General features: G+C 39.6%; 1 protein-coding gene across 3 annotated transcripts in view; it reads right to left on the bottom strand.

The window, feature by feature from the left end:
* Nucleotides 1-2,550: 2,550 nt before the first annotated feature.
* LOC111874951 (fasciculation and elongation protein zeta-2) overlaps nucleotides 2,551-16,612 on the bottom strand; it is a 132,014-nt gene continuing 117,952 nt past the window's right edge. For all 3 annotated transcript variants that reach the window (XM_023870841.1, XM_023870840.2, XM_023870842.2), the window contains 7 exons: nucleotides 14,288-14,396; nucleotides 13,268-13,432; nucleotides 12,245-12,356; nucleotides 9,425-9,678; nucleotides 8,273-8,348; nucleotides 4,688-4,753; nucleotides 2,551-4,352 (listed from right to left, as the gene is read on the bottom strand). In XM_023870841.1, coding sequence (XP_023726609.1) covers nucleotides 4,336-4,352; nucleotides 4,688-4,753; nucleotides 8,273-8,348; nucleotides 9,425-9,678; nucleotides 12,245-12,356; nucleotides 13,268-13,432; nucleotides 14,288-14,396 — 799 coding nt within the window. In that variant the 3' untranslated portion in view covers nucleotides 2,551-4,335. The remainder of the gene's footprint in view (nucleotides 4,353-4,687; nucleotides 4,754-8,272; nucleotides 8,349-9,424; nucleotides 9,679-12,244; nucleotides 12,357-13,267; nucleotides 13,433-14,287; nucleotides 14,397-16,612) is intronic.

Genomic DNA, 16,612 nt, shown 5'->3' with positions numbered 1-16,612 from the left:
GCATTGTGAGGCGTTGAGGCTCACACACTTCGACTAGATAATCAGCTCACAGACGGCGGTGAGGCTGTGAGCCTTATGTGCCTGCCGCCCTTTACCCCCAGATTATTCCTGGTACTCATTTCTGTTCGAGGCTGAATTGACCCCAGGGCCATAGTGCAGCTGGAAGGATTAGGTAAACTAAAAATGTCCACCTCATTGGACATGAACCTGTACCTTCTGGCTTGTAGCTTTGTGCCTCAACCAGCCACACAATGACATAACCAAATTTCTTCTAATGAACTTATCGAAATTGATCATCATATGGTGTGTTCTGAGAATAACAAATTGAATGATGCTTATTTCACTGTTCTTAATGTTTTGAAGCACCAATTACTTCCTGAATATTATTTAAATATTCATATTAGATTTCAGATTATTACAGCACTGAACCTAAAGTTCACTGGGATGGAGCCTGCCAGGTGACACAATTCAAAGTGGATGTGATAAACCAAAATTAAATTAAATAGAGCTGATTGTAAAAAAAATACTGGACAACACACACTGTACTCTCCTACTATTATTACTGGCTGCATTCTATGGGAAGTGATTAAACAAAAACTATAAACAATTTTGTTTACAAAGAACTTAACAATAAATAATATACATCTCACTATTGTGTATATATAAAATTAAAATTAGATATATTTTACATATTTTACATTGTATATATGCATCTATAATAAACATGCACATCTTACATCACAAGGAGAACATTAATTATGTTTCAATTGGTACATTTTTAATTTATACACAACACTGGTTTTGTTTCATTTCAGAGTGAATCATATAGCAAGTATTTGAATGAATGGCAAGATGGTGAAGCATAGCTGTTAAAAAGACAAATTTTCAGCTAAATATTGGCTTCACCTCGGCAATTACTTTTATCTAAAAAAAAAAAGAAGAGAACTAATATAATCTTTGGTTTTTCTTAACCAACCTAAGTCTGCCATTTTCTAGATAATTCTGTACAAATGCAGAACTACAACTTACCAAATTCTTTCAGTTGCAATTTTTAAATTACTTAAAAATAACTATTTACAATTACACAAAGAAAAAATAAATTTATTTTCTCTTCTTGCTTGCTGTTTTCAGTCAGAATCACATATCGCTAACACCTTTGAGGTTATGTCATACCTTTAGTAGACAGCCTTATAGAAAAACTTCCGAGTGTTGAATGAGATCTCTGGTATGTCAATTTTGGCTTCCATCATATGATGAAAACAGAACATACCAAATTTTTAATAATGAAATAACAATTGATGCAACTCTCTGGTAATGACACATTCTTATTGATGTTTTAAACGCAATACACAGATGTATGTTGATTGGTACATTGCACTGGGCCAGGACCAAGAACATTTTATTCATATTTTAATTAATTAAATACACACTCACACATACATACACACACAATATACAGCACAGCATCACAAAACCATCCCCAGTCAATTAGTTTAAGTGCAAGGTACAGATTTTGTATAAAATATGCAACAAAAATGACAGGGAATGATAAAAAAGAAATATTAGCTAGGGTCCCAACATAATGGCTATTTCAGCCATTAATATCCTCCTTCCAAATCTACAAAAAATTATCATCTAGATATTTCAAAGGAAGCTTGGAATGATAAATAAATATCAATAGAGTATTAACAAATATACCATTTTACGTAAAGATGCTTTTCCACACTGTAAGCAGAATGAACAATATAAAATTGTCAGTTACTTCTCCATGGCACTGATGACTAGTGTAGTGTGCTTAATAGTGATTTAATAGTGATTAGTGGTGATTTCTTAAAAAAAAAAACTTCCACTCCAGTAATTTTATACATCAATCAATACAGAAGCTTTTCTGTATTGTAATCACACACGGACATTTTGGATATGTCATATTAACACACCTGTACAACTCGTGTCATTCTAAAACTATACTGAGGCCATCGAGAGAAGTCCAACCCCTCTACACCTCCTTCCACCTATTATTTCCCTCTCCTCTACTCTAATTCCCTACATTCCCCTCCAGTCATGTAGCCATTCTGTACATACAAATGTTAGTAGTGATAACCTTCACTAGTGCCAAGCGCCTGAAAATGGCTAATATTGTCCACAGGGGGCTGGAGAGAAATAATTCGGTAGGCAGAGGTGGAAGTTCTTGACTGACAAAAACCCCACCATCTACTTGACTTCTTTCCCTAGTCCAAATATCAAGTGGTACTATTGNCTCTTTTGTTACAGAATCACTGTATCTCTGAGATTCTACAGCACCGTGCACTGCATGTACTGCAGACGAGTTGCGTAACTGGGCACAGAACAGCCTGACTGCCATGAAACTTCCGTGGACTTTCAGCGGTTCTGGAGTGACAGCTGCCTGCATATGGAGAATGGAAGTTTCATGGCAGTCAGGCTGTTCTGTGCCCAGTTACGCAACTCGTCTGCAGTACATGCAGTGCACGGTGCTGTAGAATCTCAGAGATACAGTGATTCTGTAACAAAAGAGGTGACGTATAATCCTAAGTATGAACAAAACAATGTGCTTAACTGCCTTCCTAAAAATAAAGTATTTAAGATGAAATTGATTTCAAATTAAACTGTGGTTCATCTAAGAAGGTTACTGTCATCTGAGAAATGACACTGTGTAGCTGGGTAGACAGGTACTGATGTTTTGAAGAAGATGCAGCCTCCATCTTCAAGATGGAAAAGTAAGCCACATATGCAAAACAAGTTAGTGATACAGGGAATGAATGAATGGATGGTGAGAAATGAAGATAACAGTAAACCAATGATAGCGGTATGTCCCATAAAGCAAATGGTATGCATACTTATGCTAGGTCTGCAAACAGTTTGTTAAGTGAACACCAAAATAGGCCAAAATAAACATAAAATTTAAATTTACAAAATTCCTAACAAGTTTGTTACGTTTGCTAAAAACTTCTGTCTTTAATGTCACTGGGAAAGTCATTATGCCTGACTGAATAATGAACAAGATCAGAAATAACCAAATGGAATCTATGAAGGACAGTCTTTTGGGAACTGGCACAGTGTAGTCTGACTGTTCACCGCCAACATTTGGCAGAAACTTGCTGTCCCAATCTTCATTTCTTTTATTTTGAAGACAGAAATAGCAGCAGATTCCTCAAAATGCTGGTAATGATCTACCTGACAATAAAGTGCCACACCCCAGATGCTCGTCATCATTGTGTCACACCTGTGAGAACCTCAGATCTGATCTAAAAGGGAAAGGAACAACCTTCCACTATTGTGTATTTATGTACTTCCTTCCTAACACATGATCTGCACTGGGAGCTGTGCACAACAAATTTTTGCTTCTGCAACAGATGCAAAATAATTTTTTGTATGCAAATCCCACAGCTGTTCATGTACCTAGGAAAGGGACATAAAAACAGAGACTTATCTGTTCACTGAAAGTGTAAAAGTAAGTAAAGTTGTCCCTCTGCTTAACTACACCATGAAGGTGTATGGGGGAGTAGCTGTATAGATCCACATTTTATTCATTTCAGCGCTAGCAGGTTCATGAATATGACCTGAAGGAAATATCTGATATAAATACTGCTAAGTTTTGGACATGATAGGTCAGTCACGGTTGTCATTCTCAAGGATAACAAAGGTCTTGATTAATTTCTATTTTATATGATACACAGTTGACTACAGTCCTCTGTGATGCGACACAGTGTAGAATGGTACATAGCAGTGTCTATCTACAAAACTACATGGCATCACATTCCACAAGGCTCCAATCTGGATATTCGCTGTCGGGAGAACCTCAAATCATAAATTACACAATTATTTGGACATATCCAAGAAAAAAGTACACAGCGCATGTCATGAAGTAAATAAGCAGTGTGCTTCTTTCTAATGTTTAAAAAGCAAAAACATTATAAATATAGACTGCTGCCTCTTTGATATCAACTTTCATTTTACTATGACTGATTTCCAACAGATGAAAAGTGGTACCAGAATTCACAAAGATTCGAGCAATATTCGGCACAGATTCGAGTACATTTTCGAGCCTTACTCCCACATCATGTCGCTTGACTGCCAAGCCCTATATGATATTCTCTCCCCCTCTTTGTTGTTAACTTGACCTATGCTTATGATGGGTTAATATGTACCATTGATAGGTGTGGAGCATACTCTAAAACTATCACATATGTGGTTTACAATTACATGTAACTGTCGTACATAATAAGAAGTCTCAAAGCACAAGATCTGTTACATTAAATGGTGCTCGTAGGCAGAATAGTGTGTTGACTGATCTGTTTCTTTGCATCTGCTTCTGTCTTACGTTGGACACAGAACTGAAACATACAACATTCGTCAATCAATTCTGGGTGTTGCCAGGAGCAGCAAGTGTTCCATGGTACAGAAGCTGCAAAATTTGCCTACAGTTCAATACTAACTTTGTTCATTGCCCTAATACATTCAGGTTAATAAACACATTTCTTTTAAGTAATATGTATTTTTCATATAAATATTTCTGCACACATCATTTTCTTTTTAATTTTGATCCTTCCAAAAATCCAAGGGTGGAAGGAGGGTTGCAAATACCTGGTCTTTGTAATTTTATCTGACAAGACTTCTCCAGATCTGTTACTGATGTAGACATACAGAATCTCTCCACCTACACACTCACCTTTCAGAATGTAATCTGTAAGAAGCGTAGGAACGGTGGGGCTGTCTTCATTGATGGCTTTCAGTACTGCAAAGTATCAACAGGAAGAACAAGAGGTCAATGAAATGTCACATGAATTTGAAATTCACATATTAGTAAGAGTAATTTTCAGTAATATAAACATTACATTTTGACCACCTCTGTGGTCTAGTGGTCAAAGTAATCGGCTTCCATAGTCTAGAGGTAACGTTCCCACCTCATGACTCGTGGTACGCGGGTTCAAACCCGGTGGAGGTCGTGGAATTTTTAAGGGCGGAAAAATTCAGAGAACAAGTCCTCCGGGAGGGACTTTAAGCCGTGGGTCCCGTGTCGTAGCTTTACAGCACGTAAAAGAACCTCGTATCTCCAAAGGAGGTCACTGAGCTAAATTCAAGGACATTTCCCGCCCAACAGTAGTCTCTAACGCCTCTGATAGATGGGGGAAGCACTATAGATACCGCCAAGCCAGTAGAGGCCGAACTCGCTGGCTCGGTCGGGACTGATGGTACGCACCAATATCGGTAGGGTATAGAGACTGGTAGAATATCATAGAGGGAAGCACAACGGACCAATACTGGTCTCAGTGCATGGGGAAACCCACCCTCTCAAATAACTAACTAACTAGTGGTCAAAGTTCTTGGCTACAGATCCAGGGGTTTGGGTTCAATTCCTGGCACTACCAAACTTTCTGAGAAGTAGTGGGTCTGGAACGGGTTTACTCAGCCTTGTGAAGGTAAGTGAGGACCTATTTCAATGAAATAGCGGCTCCAGTCTAGAAAAACGAAATTAGCGGCAGTGGGGTGGGCCGCGCCATAGCTCAAGCGGTTAGTTGCTGGCTTCCCACCATGGAGGACCGGGTTCGATCCCGGGTCTGGTCAAGTGGGATTTGTGGTGGACAAAGTAGCGCTGGGGCAGCTTTCCTCTGAGTACTTTCGTTTCCGCTGCCAATCTTCATTCCACCAATTGCTTTACAATCACCCTCACCTATCATCTGGGGCTGGTGCAATAGGCCAGAAGTGGCCACAGTGCTTCATCCCACCCCACTAGCACAAAAAAAACCCGGCAGTGGGGATTCATCGCACTGACCACGCGACACCCTCTATCCATTAAAATTGGCACTAACTTCGCTGACAAGCGGCAGTGTTGGTATAGTTCACTTGCGCACTACAGGCCATGGAGTTTGTTTTTAAATACATGGTGGCGCAAAAAGGTGGGAACTTTTGAAAATAGAGAAAAAAAATACAATTTTTTTTTTAAATTTAATCAAGGTACTCAGTGTGCATTTCTACATTGGAAATTTAAAAATAACTCACAGTTTGAAAATAACATCGCGAAGATGATGTCCATCTTGCCGAATACACTCTGCAAGTCGATCCTGAAAATTGCGCATGGCTCGGAGCAAAGTGTCGGGTTGTATTGCTGCGATCTCTTCTGTTATTCGTCTTCTAAGTTCGGCTAGGGTTGTGGGGCGTGTATTGTAGACCACGCTCTTCAAGTAACCCCATAAATAAAAATCACACACTGATAAGTCTGGGGAACAGACGCCTGACCGCTGCCATTGACACTCGTGCGGTGTGTGCAGTCGCCCCGTCCTGTTGAAACCAAGTGTTTTCGATATCAATGTTCGGTACACTGTGAATTCTTGCAGCAAGAAACGTCTCAAGCATGGTTACATAACGCTCAGAAGTTACTGTCACCGTGTTTCTTGCGATGTCTTCAAAAAAATATGGTCCTATCACCCTTCGAGCCGAAACTGCACACCATACAGTGACCTTGGGGCTGTGTAGAGGTCGTTGATGAAGAACAGCAGGATTTTCTTGTGCCCAGTACCGACAGTTCTGCTTGTTCACATACCCATTTAAATGAAAATGAGCTTCGTCTGACATCCACAGATTTTCAATGAAATCAGGATTCTCGTCAGTTTTGTTCATTATTGCTTCACAAAACTGTCGGCGCAACAAATGGTCATTAGGTTTCAGTTCTTGCACCAGTTGCAGTTTATAGGGATGAAACTTGAGTTCATGGAGTATTCTCTGGACAGACCGACGACTTACAGTCACTGCCGCTGCGACTTTCCGTACTGAGCGATGTGGACTTCCTCAAGACGGAGGCTTGCATGGCTTCGACATTGTCCGGAGTCCAAGCACTTCCTGGACGACCAGAAGACTTTCTCTTTCCCACTGAACCAGTCTCTTCGAAATTTTGAACCCACGTTCGAATTGCATGTTTAGATGGAGCGTGGGCACGAGGGGCAAGGTTGAAATGCCGCCTAAACTCCTGTAAGGCCTCAACCAAACTGTCGCCGTGTCGATAATAAGCCCGCACGGCTACTACGCGTTCTTGAACGTTCAACTGTTCCATGGCTACTAAACCTCCAGTGCTACTCTACAACTTACCACCCTCCCCACATTTCTTCTCCCCTCACACTGCTGCCAACATCACATTCAAAAGTTCCCACCTTTTTGCACCACCCTGTATTACATTTTGTGTTACTTGTTTCTTGGGCTGCATCCATCAAATCATATTCTAAAATCAGGCATACAGCAATTCAGGATTTGAATCTTCTCCCAAAACATTAGGTTAATGAATTTAGAACATCAGATTATAAATAAAGTTAAGAAAATGTCAGACAATTACACCTTCAGAAACCTTCAGCATAGCAATCCTGTTATTTATTTATTTTTTAGGGTTCATTTAACAACTACAGTGTCCAGTCATAGCATGATGAGGGAATAATGAATTGGAAAGGATGTGGCAATGATCTATTTTCATGAGATTCTATCCTAGTATCTGTCTGGAGAAAATAACAAAAACCACAGAATATGTCAGTCAAAACTGTTAACTGTCCCAACTGAAATTCAAGCCAGACTAAAAATCAGAATTTTAACCACACTAGCCAACCTCTCCCCAATATAATATTATTTACAGTGGGCCAGAATAGCTCAGTTAGTGCACTTAACGGATTATTCACTATGTTATCAGAGTTGGGTTCCTGGCAGAGGCAGTGAATTTTCATTTCACTGCAATATCCAGACTGACTCTGGGGTTTGGCCAGCTTCATAGCCATCTGGTATGGTAATACTTCAAAAAACATGGAGAATTAAAATCAAACGTTTTAGTCCGCAAGCGAACTATACTGTCTGAGTGACTGCTGCTTGTCACTGAAGTTATGCCAATTTTAGCGGATAGAGGGTGTCATGTGGTCGGTGCAACAAATCTCAACGGCCAGTAATTTTGGTTTTCTAGACCAGAGCTGGTACATTTCCATTTAAGTAGCTCCTCAATTATCCTCACGAGGCTGAGTGAACCCTGTTCCAGACCCACTACTTCTCAGAAAATCTTGCAGCGCCGGGAATCGAACCTGGACCTATGGATCTACAGCCACAAACTCTGACCACTAGAACACAGAGATGGTTACTTTAACACTTAATTAAGTTCTGAAGGTAAGAATATTAATAACTGTGAGCCACGAAAAATTTACTAGTTTTATGCTACTCATGGTTTTTATTTTCTTAAACTGAACTTCATTTTTCTCGTTCATGAAGCCAAAAGAGCGAGAATACTTACTTTTGATGAGAACTTGAAGAGCCTGGTTATCTGGTGGGCCACTCCCCAAGTGATAAGGTATTACTGTTGTCAGGTACTTGAAGTGTAAGCATAAGGTAGAGATTATTGCGAATCTTTTGATATTTACAATTCTACTAAAAAATGAAATAAAATTTATCATGTAATTTGACACCTGAATTTCATTACAAATTACATGTGCATGAGTCATTTGGTAATCTGCATACAGAATTCTGTAACAAATGGTCAGTGATTAAAACTGTGGGTAAACAGAAGCAGTTGTGGACATGTGTGACCATTCATCTGAAAGCAAACACCATTCTAATGCTGGGAAGAACACAGTTTTCTGCAGGCACAGTAATATAGGCTATGAAATTACACTAAAAATCAACTCTGCAATTGTAGTATAAAAACACTGGCCACAGTCAGTTGTGTCATCTTAACTGTCCATGAGGTCACAATATTGGATCTGAGGTTAACACAGAGTAGTGACTACAAAGAGTGCTCTTATGGGATGTGACAGAGTGTATGTAATTTTTTTAGAAGTTTACCGACATTTCAGAGGAATATACTATCTCCAGCTTCAGGGAAAGAGTATGCCATGTAAGCTGCAAGAAGCAGAAAGCAGGCAGCTTGCCAGAAGGTATTGCAGCATATAGGTCTGTTGCTAGACAACGCCCACAACACACACTTGGTCATCAGTACGGGAACAGCGTTTTCTATGTCCATGGATGGACCATCGCTATGTACCGTGTGCAATGTGATGTCACACAAGAGTACATGGCCATAAACACGTGACAATATTAATATGGCTGATGCATGTGATCAGAATCAAACAAGGATGGCTATGAGAATTACTGAAAGGAAGCCAGAAGGTAAAAGAAAAATGGGAACAACTAAACTGAGATGGCTGGAAGATGCAGAGAATGATTTACAAGAGCTAAAAGTGAAGAGAAGGATGAAAAGGCAAAGAGTACGAAGATTGGTCACCAATCCTAGGAGAGGACAAAGTTCCTAGGTGACCAGTGACTGAGGTTAGGAGTAGGATTACAACTGCAGGATGGGATCAGCTTAAAGTTGGTTTCCAGCAGAAGCAGAGGACTACCAGTACCAGCAGAGACTCTGGTTCTGAAATCAGATTGTTTCTTTTCTTACCTTAGGATCAAGACCATTGGGTGCACGAGTAGTAGTATTGCTGCGACTTGTTCGCTTGCGTTCAACGTGATACTGTCGCCGCTTATTCTGAACAGCCAAAAGTAGAGAGATGAAAGTGTTCTTCAACTCCTTCTCATATTCCAGTTCATCTCGTAATGCAAGTTCTGCAATAAGTGTCTCCGAAAACTCTCGGATCAACACTTCAAGTTCCAGGTAAAGTTCGTTCAGTTGCGACAGGCTTAGGGTCTTTAATTCTGAAACAAATCCAGGGATAGAGAAAATATTACAGTCACATTCTTCTGGCATGTGGTGCCATGTTGTTTGATTAACAGGTAACAAAGTTTAGCAAGAACTTACAGCCTTCATCCTCAGAGAAGAAGGTTTATTTATTTAATCATATTGCGCCACATGCAATAGTTATATGGCTTAAGACGATGACTGTGAACTGAGTTTTATAGGATTTGAGAACAAATGACAACAGCATATTTTAAAGTATTATCCTGATACAGTATATGCCTGATAGTTCAGTGAGTATAGTGACTAGGCTATGGATCAGACCAGCTGAAGTTTTCACTGTTTTTCACTCCTGTGGACACTGGGAGATCTTCCCCAGGGATACAGCAACCAGGGCAGGATGCTAAATCCTCTCCTACATCTAGTGCCAAAGGTTAAGACTGGAGCTATACCTCCATACCAAGATGAAGGATCATATGAGGTTTTACCTCGATACAGTATTTGTTGAAAGAACATTGCACCATAGTCAGGAGAGCCAGTTTCCAGTCTGACTCTCAGATTTCAAACTTGCTAAGCGCAAAGCAGGTTTACTATCTGTTTACCTCGATACAGTATTTGTTGAAAGAACATTGCACCATAGTCAGGAGAGCCAGTTTCCAGTCTGACTCTCAGATTTGAAACTTGCTAAGCGCAAAGCAGGTTTACTATCTGATATTTAATATGAAAGCACAGTATTAGATACATAAAAATGTAACCATTATGTCTCCTGTTTCCACCGTGGGCAAACTAGAGAACTCCCAAAGACATTATTAAATTTATTCTCAACTCTTGTCAATATGTACAGCAACTGTGGCTCTTTTTTCTCTTATTGCTAGTGGGGTGGGACTAAGTCCCTTGTACTGCGGCCACTTCTGGCCTATTGTACCAGCCCCGGATGATAGGCGAGGGTGATTGTGGAGCAATTGGTGGAGTGAAGATTGGCAGGGGAAACCGAAGTACTCGGAGAAAACCTGCCCCAGCGCCACTTTGTCCACCACAAATCCCACTTGACCAGACCTAGGATCGAACCTGGGCCACGGCAGTGAGAAGCCAGCGACTAACCGCTTGAGCTATGGCATGGCCAACTCTGGCTCTTAGAAGTGATGTGCAAGAACTGAATAAGATTCTGTGGATATGATATGAATCCTCATTCCAAATTTTTCCCTTTTTAATCACATAAGTAAACTTTAACTTATTAATATGAATGCTAACTTAACCTAAACTAACCTAACCCAACCAAACCCAACCCAAACAAACCTAATCCTTTAAAGTTTCAGCTGTATGACATTAAAGAAAAAAAAAAGCAAACATTTCCTACACATAGAATGGGTGATTCTTCCAGTAGGTTACCCAGAGATTGTGTATTTTTCTGCAAAGTTTCAAACAGGATAGACATTAAAGTGATATTAACAACTGTAGTGTAATTACATATAACATAATCCCTATTGCAATGCAAAGGATTGTAACACAGAAGGATGTGAATGGCTTTAATTATACTAGAAATCCCCATGTAAGAGAATAATAATCCAAAATCTTCATGCATGCAACAATTTACAGTAAACTCCCTATTACCTAGCATGAATGGGGAATGGTGTGACCAGGTTACTTGAATTTGCCAGCTGCAATAGAAGAATTCTTACAGAAACCTGATACAAGGTCAAAACAACAGGTTTTTGCTTTAGTTCTTGCATGGGGGTCTTCCTATGTGACACAGCAGACTGACAGATAAGAGATTTTGATATATATACCATAATGCGACCACAAATTTGACTAGTCTCCACTGTAATGGCACCTATGTGAGGGAGGACAGCAGGCAGTGCTGCTAGTGGCAGTTAGAAAAACTACAACATGGAGGGTGAACATTCATGCACCACAAATTTCTTATTTAATAACTTTATAAAAACTGCAGTTTCTTTGAAATTTTTTCTGTATTGATGAGAATTACAGATGCCTGGATACCCAGTAACTAGGAGTTTAATGTATTTATTATGTTAATTAATTATTTCAAATATTTAAAAGAAATAATGGAAGAACAGATAGAAAAATGTTATGTACATGTAGGATGGAATATAACAAAATTAAAATAATCGGTTTCAAATATATGCCCTCTGGAAGATGAGGACTGGGAAGGCAAATGAAAAAATGAAGAGATTGACTGCAGACATTAAAAGCTTCTGCTGCTAAATAAGTGAAGGAGAAGAAAATAAAGTCAATTCAATCCTTTCAATACCGAAGCACTGATGGCCCTTAATCTACTATAAAAAATAAATATATATAGCAATAGGATAAAATGTAACTTTCATATTTGAATTCTGCACTAGCAAGCAGCATACTAATGCAAATACTCACCATGAAGATCACTGCCTTCTGGGATGTGACACTGTGTAGTGTCATACAAAGATAAAACTGTTTTCGGAGGAACCAGCTCTGCCATATTCAGGGTAAAACATGGAGGCCAAAGGTTCCTCTGAAATGATGGTGTCACATCCCACAAGACATTGATCTTCATGTTCACTGCCATGAGAGCCTCAGGTCTCAGTTACTCACTCTCTTCATACAAAGGTGACTGCAGAACTTCTTTGCCCTTCATTTCCAATGTGTCTGTTGAGTCAAGCAGAGAGCCATCAGAATCAGGTGAACATTCTATTGATGGTGTCTCCTGCAACAGACAGCATGAGGGCTCAAAAAGTCTGCAAGGGGTTAATTATATTATGCTAAAACTAAATGATGGTAATTATGAAGAATTATATAGAATTACCAAAAATTTTACTGGTAATAATGAACACTAACTACTAACGGGTAATTATTGGTAAAAGTGATTTTGTCATGTGATTCATCACATTTATCACTGTTTTTAGTAATTCTATATCTATATTTATTCCTGTTGCTCCCACATGGAGCATAAGGCATCTGTGAAACACTTTAATTTATAATGTTGTATTTTAGCGTCCTGTTGCACTGATCTTCGTCCATGATATGTATGCAGTGTCCGTCTTTTAGTGCACTCAATTTTACTTGCTACTTCACATTTTTAAATACTTTAAATTTTACAATGACGTAATGGCAGGCAATGAAATAGACTGACGTAAATAGAGCACCTGATGATGGCACTGTAGTGCCGAAACATGTTGTGAAGTAGCAAGTAAAATTGAGTGCACTAAAAGGCGGACATTGCTTACATATCATGGACTTTAATTTAACTTCAGTTTCTTAATTTTAGACAGTCAGTAGGTCTCCTTGGGTGGGAGATCAGCCTGTCCCAAGGCTGCTACCTATACAGGACAACAAAAGCACAGAATAAACGTAGACAAACCTTTATGCTTTGAGTAGTATTTGAACCTATAATCCCAGTGTTCGAGTGAGCAAAGACAGTTCATGCCTTAGACCGACTGGCCACTGTGATTGGCAATATAGTTTAATTACCAATTATTATTTATAATTTACAGTTTATTCTGATTTACCATAACAAACACATTAAATAATACATAGTACTAATTGTATTGTAATATGAGCACGTATTTGTCACATGCCCAGAGACATATTGGTTGCAACAGGCTGTCCAGAAAGTACCTGCATCATATCATCAATCTCCCTGATGACTTCCTCTGCTGTTTTTACGGGCTCTGCGTCCTGGTGAAGACCAGACAGGATAAGCGAATGCATATCCAAATCGCTAGCGACAGCTTCATCCTCAGAGCTCAGATCTAGCAGATCATCATCTGGTGACAGCTTTTCCTGTACAAAGCATATCAGGCATGTGGAATAGCATAAATCATCATATAGTGTATAAGGATCATAACAATTTATGAGCACATTAAGACAACCACAATAATAATTTGTGACTACCTTCATGAAGCAGAGCCCTTCTCAAGAAGATTCCTCAGCTACTCAAAATATTCCTCACATTTTAAAGAGCACAAAGGTTATACCGTATATAAACTGACACAACAAAAGTTTCATACCTTTCAAAGATTTTCTCCCACTCAAAAGTTTGTGATCCTACACCAGTAAATTATGAACTTCCCCCCCCCCCTTCCTCGCAAGTGTGCATCATCCTATTGGTGCAACAGGCAATAGGAAGGTGGAATCAAACTGCATGGCCACCCACCCGACTCTAGACCTATGACCATGTCGCTTAACCCAGAGTACATACATGACTGCTATGATAGAGTAAAATGTTTATAAGAATGTGCTACAGAAGGCCGGATGGGCATTGCCAAGGCCTTTTTTTGTATTTACAACAATTTTTCCCCACAATAAAAAAAGATTCGCACGGCCGTTAATCTCGGTTTTCTATACCGGAGCCGCTATTTCCTTGAAATAACTCCTCAATTATCCTCACGAGGCTGAGTCAACACCATTCCAGACCCACTACTTCTCAGAAAATCTAGTATCGCTGGGTATCGAACACGGGACCTCTGGATCTGTAGCCAGGAACTGTGGCAGTCTGGCAGTGGGACCACATGTCGCAATATGTATGGCCTGTGAGTTGACACATGGAGCCCAACAAATGAACTGGAGTTATATTGAACCTGTATACAACAGTGGACAGTGTGTGGGGTAGTAAGGTACATATAACATTATGAATACCTTATTTTCGTTGAGGTTAAGTGCTGGCATGTGCAGTTTCCTCGCATATGACTTGGACCAGTCAATGGGAAGAATGTTACCGAAGTTGCCCGTTATTGTCCACCACATTCTGAAAACAAGAACATTCTTCTTAGATCCGATATTCTCATGTCGTCAGTATGAAGATTACTACATTCTGCAGTGCTACACTGTGTAGTATGGTAGTCTAGCAGACAGCACGTTGTCACAGTAAACCCTCGCTAATCCTGATTAATTTGTGGGGAAAATGATAGCCATAAATGGCAAAAAAAAAAACTTAATATTTGATAATATAGGTAGTGCTGATGAAAATTTGCATAAAAATATCACTGTGGCATTATTGTTTCTCTATTGGAAGCTGAAATCCAAGGTCTGATTCATTTAGCTGAAGCCAATCTTGGATATTTTCCTGCGTGCTATCAGTCTCTCCAGCTGCCCTCAACTCAGTGTGAAAGTCCTTTTGCTCCTAAATCCCATCTGTCTCTTAAAAGTATTCTCTCAAGTGAGAACAGAATTCTTTCATTTTTCATATTTCGATCCAGACTGGCAAGGGTTTACTGTGCTTCAGTCGAGAGAAGAGGAACTGGCATCTCCCAATATGAAACAGGAGGCCTAACCCACTCGGATGAGTCTTCCAGTATTGGCGACTTCAATCATAGTGCCTTAATCTTCCTTAACGAACTCAATTGAGTGGAGCCCCTTTGCAGAAGCCACCAGTTGCTCAGCCACTCAAGAAACTCCTAGCATATACGGAACCCGATAGTTCATCATCGTGTTCACAACAGGCCGCCAGTAGTCCCTATCCTAAGCCAGATGCATCGGGTCCATACTCCTCCCCCCAAATCATATTTTCCTAAGATCTACTAATATTACTCTCTCATCTACGTCTAGGTCTTCCCAGTGGTCTCCTTCATTTAAATTATCCTCTCAGAATGCTGTATGTATTCTTCCTCTCTTCCATGCATTCCATATGCCCTGCTTATTCTTGACTTCAAAGTTCTAATATATTCAGTGAGGTGTACAGGTAATAAAGCTCACTGTGGAATTTCTCTGTCTTCCTGTTAGTCTGTCGGCCTCTGTTCACGAATTCCCCTCAACCCCTGCCTAACACACACTAACTCTGTGAGATCAAGGCTTACACCCATACAAAACTACAGACAGAATTAAAGTTTTGTATATTTTTAACCTTTGTATTTAAATATCAGGCGAGATGACAAAATGATTGTGAACTGAACTAGAACTTACGAATCAAATTTCGACCTTTTTTGCTGTCATTCACAATACATTAACATTTTCACAAGATCTGTTTCATAAATATAAGAAAATGCGTAGTTCTGAATAAAATGTAGGATTTTTTGTGAAATGATCAGTGTTCATGAGAAAGAGAAAAAGAAGAATTTTAGGGAACCATGACTGTATGATGGCGAAATGTCAGCTGATTCCCTATCCACATCCTGGAAGCAATCAATGAAGAGCTGGCCGTGGGGTGGGGTCTGCAGGGCTGCCAATTGCCGATCTTGCCAACTAGGTCACTCTTCTTCACAGAGTTGGACTGGAGCCCTCCACAATCATGCCAGAACCCCCCCCCCCAACGGGCTTTGTCTGATAAATGTCACAGCCTCTCCATATGGTTGAGAGTAAATTTTACCAACTTGCTTACAAACTTTCCGCGATTTTTCTTGCACTTACCGGACCATAAAAATGTGAAGAACGTTGCTATATTGACCCTTAAAAGAATGAATATCTTCTAATTAATATATAAATATCAAGTTCGTACCTCACAGGAAACGTATTACGTCTCCGCTACAAAGCCCAACCGGTTAATGCTGTTAGGGTTTGCCACGAGCAAACCCTGGACGATATAAAGAACCTCCACATCAAGATAGCCAGGTGGCACAATATCTGCCCCATACAAGAGGGACGATGGGAGGACGAACACGAGCCTGAATGGTTTACGAATTTTAATTACTGACAATAAAAAAAAAAATTGTAATTAGCATCAAGAAATTTTATATAATTTTTTAAAAACTTTACATTCCCAGGAAACTGCTGTTTGTGAAATGTTGTATTTTGTGTACTATGCATTGTAGCATATAAGTGTACGTACTTTACGTCTAAACAACTTATGCGATGGTGGTTTCCTATTTGTAGTGATGTTTGCCCTCCGAAGATGGTCCACAGAGACCGAAACATGTAAGGGTGTTAAGTTTTCATGTAGTAAAAAACTTACAGGTCACATTGGACGGAGTGATTTATATTTGTATATAGCAATTCATTCCGTACCTCACAGGAAACACATTACGTCTC

This window comes from Cryptotermes secundus, unplaced genomic scaffold (genome assembly GCF_002891405.2).
Source record: "Cryptotermes secundus unplaced genomic scaffold, Csec_1.0 scaffold743, whole genome shotgun sequence".
In the NCBI taxonomy this organism is placed as follows: Eukaryota; Metazoa; Arthropoda; class Insecta; order Blattodea; family Kalotermitidae; genus Cryptotermes; species Cryptotermes secundus.
This window is presented reverse-complemented; position numbering and strand designations above follow the sequence as displayed.